At 35.2% G+C, this 24,687-nt stretch overlaps 1 protein-coding gene across 2 annotated transcripts in view; it reads left to right on the forward strand.

Annotated features, from left to right (window-relative positions):
* Positions 1–24,687, forward strand: part of Vps39 (vacuolar protein sorting 39) — a 296,426-nt gene that overhangs the window by 176,227 nt on the left and 95,512 nt on the right. For both annotated transcript variants that reach the window (XM_090410885.1, XM_090410886.1), the window contains exons 16-17: positions 5,343–5,429; positions 12,101–12,174. In XM_090410885.1, coding sequence (XP_090267011.1) covers positions 5,343–5,429; positions 12,101–12,174 — 161 coding nt within the window. The remainder of the gene's footprint in view (positions 1–5,342; positions 5,430–12,100; positions 12,175–24,687) is intronic.

Genomic DNA, 24,687 nt, shown 5'->3' on the forward strand with positions numbered 1-24,687 from the left:
GTATTACTTGCTAGTAATACACTACTGTCCAAAACCTAAAAACCACATATTCAGACAAATTAACTTGTGGCAATTTGTATAACTGACGATTTTGAGTAGAAAGCGGGCACACATTCAGATTTTCGAATCACATGCAAAGGAGTCGTGTATCAACAGGATAAAAGGCAAAGGTTGCACGAAGTGAATTGTGTTTGACAGAAGCTCTTTTCATGAAAGAATTAAGTTGCAAACTTGGATGTCTTGTAATGTCTCAAATACATTATCCAGATCGTTTCACACAGGGAAGAATTATTGGAAAGCAAGAAGAAGGCTGCAGAATTACTGATATTGCCAGAAAGTTTGGAATCTCACATAGCATTGTATCCAGGCTCTGGGCAGCATTTCAAACCAATGGAATGTGTTCCAGGAATTTGCTAACAGGTTGCTCTTGCTCTACCACGGAGCACAAAGACAGATTTTTGGTTCTAAAAGTAAAATATAATCAACACACCATGACAGGTCACTTTGCAAGTCAGCTCCACTCAAACACAGGTACACAAATATCTTGACGAACTGTGGCAAGACATCTGTGACAAGTAGGTCTGTAGTCTATTTCCCTTTATCCATAGTTGATCATAGAGCATGTTTTCAGTGGTGTTGTATCCTTAAAAATTGGACAAGATGCCAATGGGCTAATGTACTCTTTACAGATGAGTCATTTTAATCTTTCCTCCAATTTTAGATGACACTTGATTTTTGGTTCTAAAAGTAAAATATAATCAACACACCATGACAGGTCACTTTGCAAGTCAGCTCCACTCAAACACAGGTACACAAATATCTTGACAAACTGTGGCAAGACATCTGTGACAAGTAGGCCTGTAGTTTATTTCCCTTTATCCATAGTTGATCATAGAGCATGTTTTCAGTGGTGTTGTATCCTTAAAAATTGGACAAGATGCCAATGGGCTAATGTACTCTTTACAGATGAGTCATTTTAATCTTTCCTCCAATTTTAGATGACACTTGCAATCATGAGAATGTTCTTGGAAGGGATAGATATGATGGTGCTGGGGTCATGATGTCAAGAGGCATTATGCTTAATGAATGCACCGAGCTGCAAGTGCTGGAAAAAGGGACTATGACTGGTGAACGATATTACAATGAATTTCTTCAACTTCATGTTCAATTGTTTCATGATGCTGTAGGTAAAGAATTTATTTTTATGGATGACAATGCCACACCACATCGTACACAAGCAGTGAAGATAGTTCTGAATACCAAGAATATTAATCGAATTGAGTGTTCAGCACTCTCCCTAGGGCTCAATCCCAGAGAGTGTGCTGACCATGAAGAACATGGAGCTGCATTACAGTTCAGGGTGGACATATTGCATACTGAAATGTCTCTCTACATAGTTTTCTATAAGCACTGTACATTAATTCCTTAATGTACAGTGCTTACATCTGACTCTTATATCCTTAGCAAATTTGAAACTTTTGCCAAAAACGTATTGTAATTTAATTTGTATGACATTTATAAACACATTTTTTGTGTAATATAATTTATTATTATGCAAGCAATAAATTTATGTCCACATTTCGCTTTAGTCATTAAGATTTTTTCATATACAATTAAAAATGTAGTTCATCCTTAGCTTTTGGGCACCTGTGCATCATGTTATCAAAACCTTTGCAAATTAAGCTTGGCTCACTGTATTCTCGCCACAGAAATTAATTACATCCAGGACTTTTTTTTAGTCAGTGACTTTCCCCTTCACAACAGTGTCCATTCCCCTTCCCTTCAAAAAAAATAAAATAAAATAAAAAATCCAGAACATAAAAAATCCATTTACTTTCCCTACATCTGCCTCACCAAAAATTCATTATCATCATCATCAGTTTCATGATATTTACTCTTAAGGGGGTGTTCAGGCTATTGTGACAGCAGTACATGAATTAGTTTAATTAATAATCTCTTATGACCAATTTTCCTCCAAATGAAATCGGTCTATTGTCAGCACTTTAATATTGTCATATCTAAGATTTTGTTCTTCTAAGATGCTTCTGACTGAATCAATCCACCTAGACCTTGTCTTCCTCTTGGTCTTTTTCCTGCCATCTTGGCAACAGACACCTCTTTTGCTATCCTCTCTCATTCTGATTAACCAACCTTATCATCTTACATTAGCCCTGATCACAAAGTTTTAAATGCAAACAATGTCAAGTTCCTACCTAAGGTCTTCATTTTTAATGATTCTCCCATTGATGGCATCTGTTCACTTAATCTTTCTCAGAAACTGTCATATTTGTGATGTCTAATCTAGAACCCAACTGACAGATCCATAAATTAAAGATGCCAAGAAATTATGGTTTTGATTTAATTCTTTATTCAAGTATAAGCAAATAAAAATTTGCGCATTAAGTAATATCACGACCAGACTACTTGTATATAGAGGTTGACTTCACATTAATTGTCATAGTTTCCCATAATGCAATGCACATATCCTTATGGACATGTATAATGCTATGCATTATGGGAAGGGCCACTACCCAAACTGGTTTTGACCTTTATTGAGGTGAAAAATTAAAGGGGTGCTCATCATAGAGTAGTTAGTACAGGGATGCAAGAGAGCCTGATAGCATTAGGAGAAAGAAAACACTGAGAGATAGGAAAAACAGCCTCAGCTCTTTTATATCATATAGCCAAAGTCTTTATCAGTTTTATTTTTCGCCAATCTCATGCAGATGAACAACCAAAAGACCAATTGAAACTAAACACAATGATGACTGATATCCAGGTGGTTAACCTTATCTGAGTTAACCACGTTGAATTGGCCTTCTCTGCCTGGAGTTGCTCTCCAGCCATTTCTGCAATTGACTATAAGACCACATTGAATTAAGAGGGTGGAACCATTAAAAAAAAAAAACCTCTCTTAGCAAACATATACAGAATTTTATCTTCTCCTGGTGAATATTGCACGTAGTCTACATCATAATGCAGGTGATCTACACCATCTAGTCAAAAATTTCATATCTCCTAGAATGCTTCTTTCTAAATGCAAAAATCATCTAATTGAACAATAACATTTCCACATTACAATATTATAAAGCATTTGGATGTCATATTGTTGGTTTTCATATCTATGTTTCTTTCTAACCTTCCATAAATGATATTTTAATTCATTAATTACAAAAATCAGAATTCTCTTCCCATTGCTGACAAGTGGTGGGTACTGCAAAAAAAAAAATAACCTGTTCAATTGTAAGTAATGGAATGCCAACACATTACATTATCTGTTACAAATATGCAGGGCAAGAGGGCAGCTGTAGAATGCATGTTCTACTTTCCAATCGGTAACAGGTGTCACAGATTGGATCGTCAAAAAGTTATGAAACAAAGTATTGTTGTCAATATCAAACTATGGAAGTTCATGGTGAAAGAGATTAAAGATTTTTTTTATACCAAATTTTACTTTTTTTTAATGGAAAGAATGTTCCAGAGTGTTGTAGCAGTCTTAGAGTTAATGTTGTAGTATTCAGGAACAATCTCAGCTTTTGGACCTTTATAATCATTAACTCCAAACAGAGGGAGATGAAAACCCAGGTAGTACAGGAGAAGGGTCTGCACATGTGTGATTGATCTGCAACATTTTATGGATTTTTGAAGCTGTATTGCTTAAATAGCAGAATTTTAAGACTGGAAGCCCAAGTCTTGAAAGTTTTTTCACTTGGTTATACTATAAATTAAAGATGCCAGGAAATTATAATCTTGGTTTAATCAAGTAAGCAAATAAAAATTTGCACGTGAAGTAACATCACAACTGAGCTACTTGGATATAGAGGCTAATGACTTCAATAACTTGAAAATGGTTTGAACACCACCTTGTTTATTTAGTATTTTGGCTAATTTCTCTCTAAGTCCATATAAAGTTATTCAGCTGGCTCCAACCATACCAGGTTTGCTTATTCTTTTGTCTATTTCCAAATTTAATTTGCATCTTCACTAAAAATTGCACCTAAATAGCTGAAGTATTTTGCTTGTTCTATAGGTTCTCCATTCAGAATGCAGCTGAAATTTTCCATGTTTCCTGCCTGTTTTGATAGTTTTTGTCATTTTATTGATGATTTTCACGTCATATTTGTAACAGCTATTATTCGATTTATTTAGAGAATCCAACAAATGTTTAGTCTCCAACAAAATAATCTCTCCCCCTCTTCCTAATGACTTAAAGAATTCCTTTACTTTCCAGAATAAGGTATCATCTGTTATCTCCATATAGCCTGATCTGGAGCCATATAAAAGAGATCTGGACAAAATAATTAACTTTAATCATGTAAGAGTGGAACTGTTCACATTCCATTTTTAATCATTAAAGTTAATTACTTTTTTTGCTGTATTGTATGTTTTCATACTTCACAATGTGATGTCATAAAGTTATGCTTCTGTTATGCACTGTCTATATAGTTCTTAAGGTTCCAAGAAATGATGGTAATTTTTCTGTTATGATTCTGTTTGTATAAGGTACTTATCAATTGCTTATGTTTTCATAAGTTTATTAATGAGGGCAGAAAAGTGAGTTTCATGTAATTGGGGTTGCTTGAAAGGGCTAGAAAATGCGTCTCATTCATGACTAGATACAAATCTTGCAGTAAGGACAGTTATGCCTGTTTTTAATTAAATGTGAAGGTTATTCTCTTTTTTTTTTCTTTTTTTTTTTTGTCATCTTTTATGTACTCGGGTTACTCACTCTAGATCCCACAGTATAATATCTACAGCTAATCTCTTCATATTTCTTAAAACTGAAAGTTAACATATAGAACTTTAAGTGTGCTGACTTTACATGTATTGCCCACTTCTTGCACTGGTTGACCAAATGATAGCACTTCTGTTTCCAACCAGTAGATCTTGGTTAAAATCTTACTACTTGCATGGAAATTTGTGAGTCTTTAGATGGCCATTTTTAGGTGTAGATAAATTTCATTTCGGATGTCAAACCACCATTGTACTTATTAGAGGCTTGATATCTCTTGAAAAAAAAAAGTTCTATGTTTGGTTTCCAGAATAAGGCTTCTTGATTAATTGATCCTCAGCATATGATAACATTATTATACTCTCATAATAAACTCACTTACTATGACAAACTACTGAAAAAGGCCTGAGAAAAGTTCCACAGGCAAAATTCTGATTCCTATGGTTCTTACAAGTTTACTTTAATAAGAGTCAACTGTAATGATCTATTAGGTTAACAACTTTTTTTAGGTGGGATTTACATAAAAAAAAATAACTTATTTTAAGGGTGGTGGTTTAAGATAAACGATTTGATGATGATGTATATTTATTTATTTATTTATTTTAACTAGCTTTAGAATTGCTGAAGGAGCATGCATCAAAACCTGATTCACCTTTAAAGGGGAATGAAAAAACAGTAATTTACTTGCAACATCTTGGTGAGTACTTCATGAAAATAATAAATTTTGGTCATTTAAATAGCTAATATTTATAACAGAAAGGGAGTGTTGTCTTTTAATGCATAAATTTGTCAAGAGCTTGTAAAATCATGTTCTGATAGACTAGAGTTAATGTTTGATTAACATTATCATTAATACAACATACGTGAATTAATTTAACTATAAATAAAAACTGAGATAACTTGACGAATTGGAATGTAAGACCTACTAGTTAAACATAATACGAATTTTACTTATGTAAATTTTAATTTGCATAAAATTTTTGCACAGTATCAAGGGCATCTTCAGTATGACTTTTCAGATTAAACAACTAGAACAGAAACTGGTAGATTCAACAAAAACATATGAACTGCATGGACCAGAAGGCTTGACTACCATTTGGACAGGAGGAAAGTTTGCAGCATTTGGCCCATTAAAATTTTATTTTAATGGGCCTCTCATATTTGTATTTCTGTGGTGTAAGAGACTGATCTTATTCCATTGTATCCTGTGATGAGTGTCCAAAGCATGATCAGCAAGTCCTGAGTGGTTGTGATAGTGGAACCAGATGCAGTCCTTATGTTCAGAAATTTTGATATTGGCTGTCTGGCCTGTTTGGCTGTGGTACGTCAGTTTGTATCTGCAAGGACCTGGTGGACACCTGTTAGGTTAAGGGAATGTGGCTGGTCTTTGGTGGAGTAGATAAGGATGCCAATTTTTTTTGGACTCCCACCACTGGATATGCATGGCACTATATTACACTACAAATACAAATATGAGAGACAATTTATCAAATCTGCCTCAGTGTATCCTGAAACACTTTCCTAACCTCAACACATTTGGGTACATGAGACGCCCCCAAATTTGGAAAGCACTCAGCCTAATTGCCCAGTATTAGTGTCTCTGAGCATATCATTGTTTTTTGTGATCCTGATAATGGTAATGTAACATTGCCAAAATATAGGAAAGTATTTAAGTTATTATTATTATATAGGCATCTCCATGGAGTCTGAGGACTCATCACAGGAGATCCAATCTATCCATACAATCCATCATACCTCTCCTTGAACCCATTAACAGACAAAGCACTCAACTGATTCTGGCAACTCATTCCACTCATTCACAACTCTCCAAGCAAACATTTTAGTCCTTACACTCCTACCAACTACACCTTTATTCAACTTACAGGGATGACCCCCTTATTTTGAACCCTCTAGTCAAGAGCTGAAACATTTCCCCTTCATCTATCCTATAAAACCCTTTAAACAACTTAAATGTTTCTATCATATCCCCTCTTTTTCTCCTAACAGCCAACTTCTGCAATCCACACACCCTCAATCTATCCTCATAAGGAACATTCCACAGGCCACTCACCATCTTGGTCACTTGCCTCTGAATCCTCTCCACTGCTTCCTTGTCCCCAAGAAACCCAGGGGAGCAGACTTGAGCACAGTAATCCAGATGTGGATTACAAATTTTGGTAATTTCTTCTTGAGGCAGGTTCAGACAATGGCCATAATTATTGATTTTTTATTTTTTTTTTGATAGGTTTTGCATTATAATCATTGGAGATAAAGGTAGTTCTGACAATAAACAGTTGTTTGTTTAAGAGAGAATCTGTGGAACATATTTTTTGAGCTCTGTAAACTAAAGATTTGATTACACCATACTGTATTTCTGACAAGTGATGATGTGAATTAGAATCAATATATTACCAGTATGAGTTGGCTTTCTATATACTGAAAACTGTAGATTACCAGAATTTGTATTCCATATGTTTAAACGACTTTCAGAAAAAATAGCAAGACTACTTCTACAGATTAACTTACAAGTCTCTTTCTGTCCAGTTCGCTAACTTCCTATCTTCCTTATCTCACCTAAAGACAAGTATCCTCCTCCTTATCCTGGAGTTTGCAGAATCCCCTGCTCTTGTGGCTTATGTTATTATGAACAACTGGTCATTCTGCACAAATTCGTCTTGGAAAAAAATCAGGGATACATTTCGCTTAAAGAAGAACCCAATAAATCAAGTTTTGTTAGGCTCTACAAAACACAGGATTCAGTAGAATAAAACCAAAGTGTTACACAAAAATTATTTTCTTGTGGAAAGACTGTATGAGGAAACTGTGCAGCACACATTCACAACCCAAACCTGAACAAAAATAATTGCCTAAAACTTTATTTTGGGAAGTGGTTCTGACTAATACTTGCCATTCGTGTCTTCCTTAATTTGTAATTAATTTTTTGTTTCTATTTAAAAATTATTTTATTGTAATTTATTTTGCATATCTATTAATGCAGATGGAGCTATTATCCTGCAACCAGTAGTTACATAGTATCACACGCTTTCATTTGAATTGTTCTTTTTGTGTGTGTGTGTGTGTGTGTGTGTGTGTGTGTGTGTGTGTGTGTGTGTGTGTGTGTGTGTGTTCCTCTAATTGTATTGACAATGGCTATGACACTTAGCTGAAAATTTTACAAATAAAGATATTTAAATCAAACATGATTCCGGTAATAATATTTTATGAATTCCTCCTTAATTTCTATTTTTGTTAGTCGCAGTTATTAAGCTATCATTAGCAATACTACTCCTGTCCATTAGCATTGCTAGGTTTAGGGCACGCTTGGAATATTCATAGATGGAAACCACTCCTCATCCTCTTGCTCACAGTTTCCTTTCGTAACTTGTCATTACTCCTTCTCACTGTTCAACCAAGCGAAAGAACTCCCCAGTGTCAACCCTGTAACCACCTCTCAACAATTTAAAAGTCTCGATTATATCACCTCTCCTTCTTCTATCCATCTGCAGTCTACATTCACTCAGCCGACCCTCATAACTAATATTGTACAGTCCTGAAATTATCTTTGTTATCCGCCTTTATACTCTTTCCACGGTTAATTAATCCCCTTCAAATCCTCGGGACCAAATCTGTGAACAGTAGTCTAAGTGCGGTCTGATCAGAGTCTTATACAATGGAATGATAACTCTTTTATCTCTGCTGGTCAGTGTCCTTCTCATTATTGCAGCAACCCTCTGTGTTAATGTCCCCTAAATTTCAGGTTTCTATCAATCATCAACCCCAGATCTCGTCTCCCCTACTTCCTCCAGTATAGCTCTTCCAATAGAGTATGCAGCATCCCATCGATGTGTCCCAAACCTCAAGACCTTACATTTTGTTGCATTAAATCGTCACCCCATTCATTTGTCCATTTGTCTAGCTTATTCAAATCCTCTTGCAGGGCTACCACATCTGCACTATTACTAATAACCCTTCCCAGCTTCACATCATAAATTTAGTTTAATCCTTTATCCAAGTGTGAGCAAACAAAGTTTGCGCCTGAAAGTATCTTCAGGACTGGGTTAAGGTGGTACACACCAGGGCAACTCGTTGCAAAGGTGGAGCAAGCTACCAACACTCCTATCCTAGTATCTCCTATAATGCAAAACACATCTCCTTGCGGATATGTCTATTGTTATGCATTAAGGGAAGGGCCACTACCCAGACCGGTTTCGACCTTTATTGAGGTCTCTTCAGTGGGAGCCAGGCCCAAGTCGAGATATCAGGCAGAAGCATTAGCAGGTCATCTCCACCTATAGGAATTGCCAATTGGTGTGCCACCCTTTTTTAATAAATTACTCTGGATTTAGAGAAAGATGTTGAAAGTTTATTTTCCACTTGGTTAGACAATAAATTTAGTTTAATCCTTTATCCAAATATCAGCAAACAAAGTTTGCGCCTGAAAGTATCTTCAGGACTTCATTAATAAGTTATTAATTCATTAATAACAGAGTAATTTATTAAAAAAGGGTGGCACACCAATTGGCAATTCCTATAGGTGGAGATGACCTGCTAATGCTTCTGCCTGATATCTCGACTTGGGCCTGGCTCCCACTGAAGAGACCTCAATAAAGGTCGAAACCGGTCTGGGTAGTGGCCCTTCCCTTAATGCATAACAATAGACATATCCGCAAGGAGATGTGTTTTGCATTATAGGAGATACTAGGATAGGAGTGTTGGTAGCTTGCTCCACCTTTGCAACGAGTTGCCCTGGTGTGTACCACCTTAACCCAGTCCTGAAGATACTTTCAGGCGCAAACTTTGTTTGCTCACACTTGGATAAAGGATTAAACTAAATTTATTATACTCTAACCAAGTGGAAAATAAACTTTCAACAGCTTCACATCATCCGCAAACAACAGACTATCCTTTTGCAATCCACTGACAATGTCATTGATATAAAGGTTAAACAGTATAGGTTCCAGTACTGAGCCTTGTGGGACCCCACTTGTCACCCTCTGCCTCCTTGAAACTGGCCCACCATACACAACTCTCTGATACCTATCGGACAGCCAATCCTGAATCCAGTTGACCAACCTTACATCCAGACCCATGTGCTGCAACTTAAATATCAGCTTATCATGTGGCACCCTGTCGAATGCCTTCGCTGAATCCAAGAAAATGGCAGTATATGCCTTTCCCTCATCTACTGTTCTTATAACTTTATTATAAAAGGCTAGCATATTACTAAAACAAGAGCACCCTTTCACAAATCAATGTTGACTCTCACAAATAACATTACCCTTATCTGTCCAATGTTCTATATTGTCCCTAACTAATTTCTCCAAGATCTTAACAACTACTGATGACACACAAACTGGCCTATAATTAGACACTTCCAGTCTGCTACCACCCTTATGCAATGGCATTATTTTACCTTCCTTCTATTCCCTGGCCACCTTTCCCATAGCCAAACTTTCATTGAAAAGCCAGATCAAAGGAGCTGTCAGTTCTTGAGCACATTCTCTCAAAACTCGTGGTGAAATACCATCCAGTCTCTCGGCATTTGGAACACACTCCCCTCCTGCACTTCTAAGCCTCAAACCTACCCTATCCCTCTAGTATTAAAATTTACTCCTCCAGGATGAAATACTCCAATAAAGTGTTCATTGAACAATTCCACTATGTCCTCTGCATCAGGCACTCTATCCCCGTTTTTTTATCCCACAATGTCAATCTTCCACAGTCATTACTTCTCCTACTGGCCACATAGCTAAAAAAAAATCCCTAGGATTTTCATTGAATCTTAGGGCCAATCTCTTCTCATGTTCCAGTTTTGCCTTCCTTACCATACTAGTACCTCTCCTGGCCTGTGTCTTATATTCTTCATGCATCTGCTCTTCACCTCTCTCCTTATATCTCTTCCATAGCCTCTTTTTCTCATGCAGTTTCTGTTTAATATTGTTTGTCATCCACTTTACCCCAAATTGTGTCCTCCTTCACTCGTGGAATACAGCTTACTATTGCTGCTAACAAATATTCCTTCACAAGTTTCCAAGCACTAATGATATCCCGTCCCTCCAATTCCTCCCTCCATGAAACTTCCCCAGTTTGGCTTCTAAGACTATTGTAATCACCTGCCTTATAATTCCACATACGTTCCCGTCTCTTTGATACTCCCGCATGTCTATTCATCCTCCAAGTCAAAACCACATGGTCACTCTCTCCAACTGGTGGGAGAGATGTCATCTCAGTTATTATCAACTCTTCTGATACTGTGACCAAATCCAAAACTATTGAACCTCTTGTTCCCTCTATTAAATGTTGCCTAAAACATTTGTCCCTCAAGAATTCTAGAAATTCCATTCCCTTATTGCTACATGCATCTTCCTCTCCCCAATTTATACTGCTGTAGTTAAAATATATCTGATATATATATGTCTGATAAGTTGATGGAAGAACAAATTTATCTCCACCTAAGATTGGATAACTTAGCTTTTACTGAAAGATTTAATAAAATTTTTAGAACTATTTTTTCTGGTATAAAACCACAAACAAGGATGTCAAATAGAAATTGTTTTTATTTTGACTAGTTTCACAAAATACTTCATTTCGCTTCTTTAGAAATAACATGGATAAACTAAGAACTAGAAAGCAGGTAATAACATTTAACATCTCTAGTGAGAAATATTTTCAAAATGTTTTTCACTAGAAAACAGTGGAAAGTGTGCATTGATAAAGTTTTACATCATCACTATGATTTAAACTGAAATCTATAAATTTATGATGCCAGGAAATTATATTCTTGGTTTAATCTTTTATCCAAGTGTAAGCAAACAAAGTTTGTATGTGAAGTATCTTCATGACTGGGCTACTTATGTGTGTATAGAGAGAGGCTAAATGACATCACGTCAATTAACTTTTCACTTTTGTATATGAGAAATATATGACTTCTGTATTACCTCAATCTTGGTATCCCTTCTGGATCCCACTGATGAGACCTCAATAAAGGTCAAAACTAGTCTGGGTAGTGACCTTCCCATAATGCATAGCATTATACACATCCAAAAGGGTGTGTGTGCTTGGCATTATGGGATACTAAGCAATTGATGTCAAGTCATTAGCCTCTGTATACAAGGAATTCATTTGTTTGCTTACACTTGGGTAAAGGATTAAAGCAAGAATATAATTTCTTAGCATTGTTAATTTATAGTATAACCAAGTAGAAAAACTTTCAACATGAACTCAAATCTCTTTTCCCAACAATTGTTGCATGCTAACCCTACTCAGCCACAGAAAATCAATTTACATTTGTTCAGCTGATACATGAAGTAGGAATTTATCTGAGTGATTGCTATTAAGATTCTGTGTATAAATATATTTACATTCCAGGTAAAGATAATCTGAACCTCATATTGGAATTCGCTGAATGGGTTTTAAAAGAGAATCTTGATGATGGTTTAAAGGTAAGAATATTTTCGTTTTAGATGTATAGATTTTTATTTTCATTTCTTTAATAAAGTACAGTGCAGGGGGTCCTTGAGTTACGTCAGAGATCTGTTCCTACGGACCAACGTAAGGCGATTTTCAGTGCAAGTCGGAATTACCATAGCCTAAGTTACTTACCTAACTTAAAACAACCTAAAGTCTTACGTATATATCAAGAAACAGAACTAAGCCATAGGAAAATGAAAGGGAGAACATAATTACTGTATAGTACAGAAAAATGACAAAAATGAAACTGTAATAAAATAACAAACATAAAACAATCTTTTTGCCTTTTCTTGAATTAACGTGATGCTAATTGGGATATAGCATTGGTGCTGGTCTTTCAGCCAAAGAACAAGAAGCCTTTCCATCTCAGTCATGAGCCTACTAGATTTTTTGTAATCGCAGTCAATTTCATCGGCGCCAATCCTTTCACATGTTCAAGGATGCAAACTTTATCCTTGATAATAGTCCCAACTGTGGTACGACTTAAGTTCAACGCGTGGCTGATGTTCGTCGGCGTTTCTCCCTTTTAATAATGTCTAATTTCACTTCTAATGTAATGGCTTTCCTTTTCTTCGACACACACTGCCATCGGAAGAGTCTGCCTTATGTTTGGGAGCCATATTGAAGGGTAAAAAGTCACAAAAAACACAAACACAAAAGTGAGAGAGCGGATATAAACAAAGCACACAGTACCCAAAGAGTGTATGCTGCGATCCAAGCGACGCCACCTCTCCCAAACAAACGGCGCGTAACAGCGTATTCTTCTGCCATGTTCACGAACAAGTTCGCCTGCGACGTTTGAATTTTACGTCGTGCTACTTCAAGTCAAAATTTATTTTTTCAATTATTTATGGGATTACGACCGTAAAGTCAAAACTACGCATGTCGAAGACGACATAGGTTGAGGATCCCCCCCCCCCCTGTATTAACAAAAAGGAGCTTGCCAATTTTTAGAGACAGCATTTTTGAAAAGGTCTGATTATTCTTTATATTCCATAAGAACTTGATTTATATATGTGTATAATTTGTTAATGAAAAATTAGGCCATATATTAAATGCATTATTCTTCACAGGGTATGAATACGAAAATCATTAGTCTTTAGCAGCTATTGTAAAATTTCGATGCAGCGTTATAATTCTTACAATGTTTAGTTGCATCGATTTTACAGGAGTCACATCAGAAATTCAAGGAATTGTAAAATTGTATATAATAGATGTAAATAATAATATCAGCCCATATAAAATTAGCCCAGAAAAATTTACATGATACTGTAGATAGAAAATATATGAGTGTATATTTCAAAAGAAAATCCCTTAGAAGAGCAGAAGTATGTTAGAATTACCTATATAAGTAATACAAAATGCCCATCTGTAGAGACCCCAAGGAATTAAACATGTTAAAATAAAGTAAACAAGTATCTAAAAATAGAAGTTTAGGGGCAATTACCTTAGAGTTCGAAATATATTTGATGTATCACTTGGTATTGGGTAGAATGGAAACCCATTGTAACCAAAGCAGTCCGACACCGCTTTCAAGGTCGATAGCAAAAGGGGCGGTATACATCAGAAGCTGTTACGCTATGCTGAAAAGGGGATTAAACTATGCTTCAGGGAGATAGAAGTTGGAACTTTCTAGAAGGAAAGGAGTTAGCACGTGATAGGTAAGGGGATCTTGGACCGTAATTCAAAGTTTGCGCGGAAATATCTGGGATCTAAAAACTTTGCGCAGGGTCCCGCGAGAGGCGAAATAAAAAGGTCAGCAATGGACTGACAAGGATCAACTAGCGTGCACCAGCAGACATGACGCCAGGAGAAGAGGGGAAGGTCGATCCATGGAATCCCAGATGAGTTTGTGGAGGGTAACCGGAGGCAAAACCTTATAGAGCAAGTAGCGGCTCAGGAACCGGATGACAAGGCTTTGACTGTCAGACCGTACGTCCTAGCGCCTATAACGCCGAAAGATCGAGCTCCATCCCCACAAAAAATTCCAGAGGAGAACACGGTTTCCATGACGCATCTGAAGCAATAGAGCAAGCCTTAACAATAGAGTGGGATCCAGAATAAGCCAGAAAGAGAAGATATGACTAAGTGCAATTGTGCCTATGAAAGAATTAATGCGAGTTGAATTTTTTTGTTAAAAACTTTCTCTTATTTATGATGTGATGGACTGTTTTGGATGGACTGAATTCTTAGAACTGAAAGATGTAATAGATTGAAAACTAATTTGCATGAAGTGAATCTGCTTTTAGAATAATTGAAAAGATATTAATGAAAGTTTAAGCTTACGTTGTATTGCATTAAAATGGTTTAAAAGAACTGATAAGAAAATTATAGAATTTAGAATTATATTGGTGTGAAAAATTGGTTGCTAAGTGAGTGTTAGTTTTTTTTTTGAGAAAGTTAGAATTGGAGATTTTATTAGTAAAAGCATGGTAATTCCTAGATTGTAAATGGGCTGATAGTTATTTGATATATAGAATTAATTGTTTGATGATTTACGCCCTTGATGTTTATAACATGCCTAAGAGTTGTCCTATATGATGTTTTAATTTTGATACCTAGCCCTGAGAGGAAATGATAGTAACATCATTTAAGTGTATACATTGTATTACTGTCTTAGTGTAAATAAATATGTTTGTTTTATTTATAAGAAGTGCTGTCTGATCTTTTAGCAACTGCACTGTTCTCAAATAAAATCCGATCCTGTGAGCGGAAAAGAAATTAAACCTTTATACGAATTTTAAGTTAGGAGTTAACCACGACTGTAATTAATTGTATAGAGGTGCTTTACTGGAGGTATAATAAGTTTCTTATGCCAATTAGAGATTTTTAGTGGCGCAGTCTGGAATAATCAAATAAATTTCTAGAAATCTCAAGTATAAGTATAATATACTGAAAGTAGAGAAAAGGAATTAAGATTAACTGACTATATAGAAAGGTAACGGACAAGAATAAAGTATAATAAAGTTAACAAATAAAAATATAGAAGACAACCAAAAGAAATAGATAGATATATTACAACATCGAATAGACAGATTAAAGAAACATAGAAATTTTACAATGGTGCAGTAACCAGGAAATATTACACTATATACTTGATAGTTTCTCTAATGGCGGAAGACATGAGTTCCATCAAAAGTAATGTTTTGCTATTTTGCTTATATTTCACTAATAATTTTAATTAACATCATCTGAAAACTTTCTGGAATAAACTACATAGACAACAGGAATCAAATAACTAAATTAAGTATTTATAACCTGACATTTGCCAACTCAAGTTAACATTATGAAAGGCATTTTTAAGATATGCACTCAACTGAATTACAAAATTATAATGGCTTCAGAACAAGAACAACACATACATGGAAGGTGACTGCAGCCCTCTCTAGTGATGTGTCATAGTTATTACTGATGGACAGATAGAGCAGTGTGCCAAAATTTATGCAGAATTACACCATCATTTCTGTTCTGGTTCAAAGGGTTTTGTAACACAAGCCATGTCTAGGAACATTCTTTGTGATTTAAGTTAAGATCTGTATAGTAGCTTTGCTTTGTTTCACCTGATGAAATAGTCTTTATCTAAGGCATGTTGGGCTATTCCACTTTTTGGTTGTCCATGGTGAATATATTTTTTATGTTCTTTTCTTCTGGTAATCATGGTCTGCCCTGTTCGTCCAAAATACTTTATCCCACATTGACAGGTAGATGCTATAGACACCTGGGAAAGGGAGAAAGGATCCTGATAGTCCATAATTTGTCTGAGGAAATTGGAGACTTTATCTAGAGGTTTGTAAACTGTTCTTTTGTGTTGTTTCAAGAGTGAGCCCAGTTTATCTGTTGATATAAGTAAGGATTACGTATGTAGTTTATTCCCCCTCCTCCTCAAACTTGGGGAGGAGGGGGAATGTTTTTAGAAAGTTTAGTGAGGATATTTTTGTTGTAACTAATTTTTTTTTCAAAAAGTGTAAGTAGAGTTTGTTCCAGATGCAATGCCTATCTTGAGGATGAAAGTTGGTGTGTTAAGGCTTAAGCACTAGGAAAAACTCATGATAAAAGTTTAATGGAGTGAAACAGCACTAGGAAACAATTAAAATAAGTATTTAATGCTTCCAGTATTTCGTCTCAGTTACAGAGACATTGTCAGGGAGTACAAAATGAGACGTAACACACACAAACACAATACAAAACTAGCTGAAATGCGTGGAATTTCACTTGAGTCCTAATTAGGAAGAGCTCTATGGACACTAGTCTGCAGACTAGGATGTAAACTGGGATCTTGAAGTATTAGAGTTTCCCATATTTTGGGAAGCTTTATGTAACCATATTTATTTAAATTAAACTGATTTTTAAGAGCAGCAGCAGCAGATTCTAAAACCAGTCTTTCTCTTCTAAATTTACTGTGGTTGAGCATGATGGGCTTTTTTCAGTTGATTCTGTGAGCTGAATTAGTGATATCTACTATGGGTCATAGGGAAGAATTCGGTTTATGAATCTTGGCAAGCCATATATCTGTAGGGTATGGCAACTGAAGGGTTTGAGTTTTTTTGTAAGATATCAGGAGGCCAGGAAGAAACTTTTTAGTTTCTTGATTTGTGATACCACTGATTCTCCCTGCTATAAATTATCCAAACAGTTAGTAAAACCTCTTGTCCCATTTACTGGTCATACCACTACATCATACATAAAAAATTCTTTCCATTTAAAAATCTCTATTGAAAATATAATTGTTCATGAGACCTAGTGATATCCTGGTGAGTTTTGACATCACCTCATTGTTCACTAACATTCCTTTAAATGATACCTTATTACTGTTAAAAAAAAAGTTTTCCTCCTTGATACCATTGACCTCTTTTCCTTCGCTATCCATTCTGGTTATTTCTCTTGGAAGAACAAAATTTATAAACAGATAGCAGTAACTCTATAGGGTCTTGCTCTCCCCTCCCCTGTCAATTTGTTTATGGAAGATTTTGAAAAACAAGCTCTTGACTCAGTCCCTCTTGAGGCTTCTATCTCGTTGAGATATATAGATACTGACTTTTCTATGTCACCTCAATAGCCTTCACTCTAGAATCCAATTTACTGTGGAATAGGAAACAAATAATAGTCTAGCCTTTCTAGATACCTTGGTCACCTGCCTACCTAATGGTAACCTATCCTTTTAAGTATATAGGAAATCCATTCACACAGGCAGATACATTCACAAACTTTCCGATCATCCCCCCCATCTCAACCATGTGGTGTCATAAAAATACTTACCCATAGAGCTTTATAACCTTCGTTCCAATGAAACCTCTCTTGCAGTAGAACTCAGTCATACTTTTCTATCTAATGGTTACAGTTCTTTCCACAATATCAAAAAAAAATCAATCATTCCCTCAATCCATGACCTTTTCTTCAGAAAGATTTTAGTAATGCTGTCATCATCCCTTATGTTCGAGGCACATCATAAAAAATATTCAGAATCTAAAGAAATACAATCTTTGCACCACTTTAAAGCCCCACTTAAAACTAGCTACCCTTATCTGCTCCACTTTTCAGTTCCTGGTGTATATAGAATTCCTTATTCCTGCAAGTTGGCCTACTATGGACAGACAGGATGATTAGCTACCATCCAGTTGGAAGAACATAAAAAATACATCTGCAGTCGTGACTATGGTCAATCTGGCCTTGCAGACCATGCTTTGGATACAACTCACAGAATCAGTTGGATAAAGATCATCATGCTCCATCACAATAAATTTAGAAGAGAAAGACTGTTTTTAGAATCTTCTGTTGCTCTTAAAAATCGGCCTAATTTAAATAAATATAGTTGCATAAAACTTCCCAAAATATGAGAAACTTATACTTTGAGATCCCAGTTTACATTCTAGGTTACTGTTATTTTTAGAGGGACCTGTGGCATAGTATAATTATTAAAAACAACATGTAAGTCCACAGTAATAACTTTAATTAATAAATAAGGTAGATATTTCGTACTAAAAATAATAGTACATCTTCAGTGTTACAGATAAATAGAATACAAGTAACGAATGTTACTTGTATTCTATTTCTATCTATTTGTATTCTATTTATTAATTAAAGTTATTACTGTGGACTTACGTGTTGTTTTTAATAATTCTAGGCTGCTGACTAGTGTCCATAGAGGTGCTCCACCTAATTAGGACTCTAGTCTTTCTTCGACGCATTTCGGTTAGTTTTGTATTGTATTTGTGTGCATGTGTGTTACATGCCTCATTTTGTACTCCTTGACAATGTAAAAAAAAAATGCAAAAACAGTAGTAAGAAAGACATTTAAAAGTTTTTTAGGTGTTGCGATATGAGCATAATTAGAAATAACAGTTGTAAAAGAAATTAAAGGAACTTTGAAACTTGTGTGTGTGTGTGTGTGTGTGCAGTTTTTTCATATAGAAGAAAGAATATTCCATTAGAACAGTAACCACTTTATTGCTGTTATTGGAGAACAGATATGATTGATTGATTTTAGATGAGTGATTGTTTTTCCTCTGAAATCCTTCATATAAGAAGAGGAAAAATGTGCATTTTGAAAGAAGAAATGTTTGTGACTTTATAGAAGTCATATAAGGAAGAACACAGGAGTATTCATGTTAAAGATTTCATTATGTCTGAACATTATTTCATTATCTCTTGCTGTGAATAGGAAATCGACAGTTATTTTCAAGACTTTCATAAGAGAAAAGTGGTTTTCAGGATTAAGAAATGTTTCCACTGAAGAGATAAAGGAACAGTTTCTTTCAGCTTTTATTAGAGAAGTCCAGATGTAGTTAAGAAATATAGATGTATTTTTAACTGACATATTTTGGGCCCAGATAAAGTGTGATTTATTTATTTTTTTAAATCTTGAGATGATTTTTTCTTAAGTTTGCTTCATAATGTTGTATATTCGTTTTTATTTATGTATCTTAGAATTATTAAACTGTTTTTCTTTTTTGTATATTTATTTATTTATTTATTCATATAGAGTTTCCTCCCTTTTCTCCCCCGTCCCTATTGGGGCGAGTTGAGCCCCCTCCTGGTGGATTAAGTATTTATGGCTGTAGATCCATGTGTTCACGGGGCGATTTGCCTGCTTGCGGGATGAAAAACCCCAGATAAACTGGGGGGAAAAAACCCTGCTGTCGACGCCCAAGACCGGCTAACTTGGCTATGGCTGAGGAAGATCCTTAAGCTCCTCGTGTCAGCAACAAGAATCGAACCCAGGACACTCCTTCCCCAGGCATATGGTTGCAAAGCACATGGCCACTAGGCTAACTGCGTGGACTTTTCTATATTGAAGTGTGAAGACTCAGTTTTGTTGAAGTTAATGTTAAGATTGAATTTTAAGGATAGAAGGGAATCATTATAGCCATATGCATATATATATTAACCTAACTAATAACCTTTCTACAATTTCATCCACTCTCTTATATATAAATAAATTACCTGTGCTCACTGACCTCAAACCTCATCCTACTCATACAACAAGCTGCAGTGCTGAAACATCTCAGGCTTCAAGATTTTCAATGAAAAGCCCTAAACACTAATCTCCACACCATCCTTTATTGTGGTAGCCACCTTCACTCCTTCCAAAACAGTTTTGTCTGTTTTCTTCCAAAAAAAAACTAGTTCTTTCCCATAATAATGCTGAACCCTGCAGTCAAGAACAGATTTCTCTTCTTGGACTGACTCTTACTCTTAGTTAACACATCAGTTCTTTAGCATCTTCAGCTATCAAAATACTTTGCATCCTTTTCTCTCTCAACATGTTACTTCTCTGCCTAGTTGCTCTGTACAAATCTCAAATCAACCCAACTTGGAATACTGTTCTCACATTTGGAGTGTTGCACCCAAGACTTCTCTAAAAATTCTTCATGCAATTCAGCAGAGAGAGATTTTGGAAGTTTTTTTTTTTTTTCCCCCACTTGGTTAGACTATAAACTTTTAACATAGATGGTCGCCTTCTGCATTGTGTTTCTTGCAGATATTGCTTGGGCATTGTTCGGTAGAACTGCATCCATTATACATCTCCATTTCTACTGAACTTACAAGAATGCAAACAATAGATGCCCAGCATTATTTTACAGTTGAACTGCTAACTCACCAAGCCTGCTCCTCCTTGTCATCTTTTATTCAGTCTACCTCAGTTTTGTGGAACAGCTTTCTCCATGAATTATTCTCCAGGGTATAACCTCCAATTCTTTTAGAATGTCAACATATTACTTTGCTATTGACCATAGTCCATGCATAGCATGCATTTGCTATAGGCCTTGTAGCCTCTGATGGGTGGAAGTGACATTAAAAAAAATAAAAAAGAGGAGAGGTCTTTAATTTGATCAAGTAAAAATCTGGACTTACAACTGTTATTTTGGTTTCTGTTTAGGATGCATGCAAGCTTTCTGGATGTGAACAGTCATTGAATATGCATTGCATCCATGCAGAACTTTTTACCACATATTTCAGATTAAATATTATCTATTCCAGTTGTCTCTCCACATTTCTGGTTTCTAATTTTTTTTTTTTTAATCTGAAATGTTGATATGTATTTCTGACTGCATTCCTTTTGTATATTTTATGTCACCTTTCTGTTGTTTGCTACAGCCTTTAATAATCTTTCAAAGTAATTTTGAAAGATTAATTAAATAAGTATATCTTTAAAAAAAAGCTTCTTTACAAACCACATCTTCCTTGGTTGGAAGAAATACCAACTAGACTTCTAGGTAATAATGACATTCGTCATCTGACTTATTGGAGGCATGAAGTGGATATTGTTAGGTTTTGTATTCAGAGTAGTCTCCATTTTCTATCCTTTCTATCCTCCCTCATTTTTGCACGTACAGTACCGTTTGGCCTTGATGTTCATGCTCAATGCATTTTAATTAACTAGGAGGCAGTACAACTACATTCTGTTCTGAAGCTGACTTCTACATAGTGCATGGGGACTGAACATAATGTAATGCTGAATATGTAGATTTTCAACCAGTAAAATCAAATTATAAGAAGGAATACATTGGGTTTATTTGCCATATTAATACAAATAAATGAAACTGACTAGTTTTGTCTCATATACTTGTGGCTTCTTTTGGGTTAGGATTAAGATGAACAAAAATTATAATAAAAGGCTAACATGAACCATTACATTACCAAAATATAGAAACATGTAGGAACTGTTACAATATAAGTTAAAAACAGAAAACACGCAGAGCATGGAAGCTGGCATGGGTCAGCTATTGTTCAGTGATGTGTGCATGATAATTGACTGAAAAGTTAAAGTTTGATATGCAAAAAGATTTAATGAGTGATTTCCAAATATCACATAGGACCATTCTATGGTTTCTATTGAATGTGCTTTGTGAGCAGATGACCATTGTAGATTCTTTTATGTTGTTGCAGGCAGCGAAGTTGTCCACTATGTAAGGCATGGTATGATGTGTGTAGGAGAAATGAAAAGCTTCGCCTGAGCTGTCTTCTCTCTTATTATTGACTCCAATATGCTCTTTTTTTTTGTCTGATTTCCAAACTTCTAGATGTCTGCCCTATGTAAGAAAGGCCATAAGAGCATGGAATATTATAAATCCCCAGGATTTTGTTGCAAGGATTGTAGTCTTTAGATGAATGCAATAAACCTCATATAGTCAAAATGGGCTTGAAAGCCACTGTTATGTCATGAGTTGAGGAGGGTGGCAATTTTGGGAGAAAGTCTACCAATATAAGAGATGGAAACAGAAGCTCTGTAGAATGGCACAAAGAATACTATTCTCTACTTCTGCTCCACAACAAAAAATCTTGGGATTTTTGAGGAGGCTGGCAATTTTGCAGAACTAGTCAGTTTCATTTATTTCTTTAATACGACCAAATAAACCCAATGTGTTCCTTCTTATAATTTAATGGTAATGTATCAGGAGGCTTCCCAACTGGCTGCTGAATAACTTGCTTCTGCTTACTCTATCAGATCATGACTAGAGAGAATTAGATAATAGTAGTATGCAGGGTGGACTTGCATGTGAACGCTCCCCACCACAGAGTTTATGTTGAACTACAAAGCTGGTAATTATAACAGACTTAGGAGGCATCTTGGAACAGTGCTATGGCTAGAGAAGCTACAAGGAAAGAATGTAAGTAGTGCATGGAATGTGGTCACGGATTGTTTGAGAGAAGTAGCATCAGACTCCATACCTAAGGTAAGAAGGATAAACCAAGCAGGGGCTAAGTGGATGAGTAGAGATATAAAGCAAGAGCTGTAAAAAGAAAGAAAAAAAAAACATTGTGGAGGAAATATAAAGAAAAAGGTGATCAGCATACTCACAAAGAGTACAAAGAGCAGACAAGAAGAGTGACTAGTATTGTAAGAAAGGCCAAATTAGATTATAAGAGAAAATTATTTAATCAGGCCAAAGTAAATCCAAAAAAAATGAGTTTTCATTATGTATGAAGTAAGCAGAAGAATAACTTTAATCAGTGCTATGAATTAAAGATACCAAGAAATTATATACTTGATTTAATCCTTTATCCAAGTGTAAGCAAACAAAGTGTGCTCCTGAAGTATTTTCAGGATTGGGGCAACTCATATATAGAATCTAATGACTTCACATCACTTGCCTCAGTATCCCATAATGCAAAGCACATATCCTTACGGGTATGTATAATAGTATGCATTATAGAAAGGGTCACTACCCATATTATTATACGTACGTACCATAACATCATACATACCCGTAAGGATATGTATCACTTTCCCTAAGGTAAGTGATATATAGAAGTCATTAGCTTCTATATATGAGTTGCCACAGTCCTGAAAATACTTCAGGTGCAAATTTGTTTGCTTACACTTGGATAAAGGATTAAACCAAGTATATAATTTCTTGGTATCTTTAATTCATAGTATAACCAAGTGGATAAACTTCCAACAACTTTAATCAGTACTGATAGGAATGGCTTTTGTCCTTCCATCTTTGATTTTTTACTTTCTATATATTAGTCTAGACATTTCTAGCTCAAAAAAGAAGAAAATATTTTTAAACCAAATCAAACATTGCTGTATTTATTTAATAAACGAATGTGTGTATTTTGTAACAAATCCATCAAATTACTGAGGGAATCAGTGTGTTCAGTGTTATTATTGAAGCTAGAGAATTAGTTAAATTATGTGTCATCAGCAGGGGCATAGAAATGCTTCAACATTTAGCAGTTGCCAAGATCATCATTGTCAGAAGGGCACCAATGGCAGAATATTTTACTGGTTATCAACTATAAAAGATTCTTAGCTACAAATTTGTAAGGGCACTAAAAACCTAGCTACACTGCTGACTGTCAAAAAATTCAGGAATTATATACTGTTATCATGTGTTATCACTTTAAGGCAGGGAATTGAGGAAATTATCAATTCACCATGCTTTTGTAAAAGCACTTTGAGTAATGTTTAACTCTGTTTATAGTGAAATAATACAATATACAATTTCTTTCTACAAAATAATAACTTTGGATTCACTCATGTTTATGAATAGTGTACTTGTACAAAAATGTTATTACTAAATTCATTTCTTATGATTATCTTCAATTATCTCTAGAATAATAATTGTGTTAAGTGTCTATTTATATAAATTCTTGACACCTATGAAAATACATTTGAAAGTTCTTCAGCTTATCACCTGGCATTGTCAGTTCTAGAGAATTCTTTTTACAGGCATCATTTCATTTTAAATTGCCTGTATAGGAGAAAAATTGAGTAATATTTGTTATTAACATCTTTCATGATTTAATCAACACAATTACTTTATATCACCAAATCAGATCAAAAATGGATCACTATTGTTTTAAAAATTTATTCATAAGCTAAAACTGACATTATGCTGATAAACTTCATAAATGCATGCCTGAAAGAAACAAAATAATAAAAACTAATCGAGTATTAATCCTAAATATGTTTTTATTGAAGCGTATGACATAACCACAAGATGTGATATACATCAAAAATTCTCGGTATTTTTATGGCAGTTATTTTGTTTATGGGCATGTCAGATTTCAGCTAATTTTTATGAACAGTTAGCACCTCTTGTCTTACTTGAATAACTGATTTCCCTTCCTCCAACCCACACACACACACACACACACATCTTAAATCCCAGATCTTTTTAGCAGTTGAATGTCACTTTTGGAACAGGATGCCTTCAGGACCTTAATTGTAAAACTGTTTCAATGAAAGCAGTTGATTCATCTCTTACTGACTTACTGCACTCCTTTTTTTATGGATGCTTGATATCTTCTATCTCTTCTTGTAGCTATGTCCATGGTCATTGTTCAACTGAATTGGCATTATAAGTCTGTCATTCTTTTCAGCACCTATCACAATTATCCATCTAACCATGAACAAACTAACAATTAACCTTACAAAGAGTGACAATGTGAGAAAAAGGAATTTCTCTCATAAACTAATTCCAATCAAATATACACAACACAGTTACTACATGCAAATCATGCCAGAATCTCCTCAT

The sequence above is a fragment of the Typopeltis vanoorti genome, chromosome 21 (genome assembly GCF_054136105.1).
Source record: "Typopeltis vanoorti isolate ZY-2024b chromosome 21, IOZ_Tvanoo_1.0, whole genome shotgun sequence".
Classification (NCBI taxonomy): Eukaryota; Metazoa; Arthropoda; class Arachnida; order Uropygi; family Thelyphonidae; genus Typopeltis; species Typopeltis vanoorti.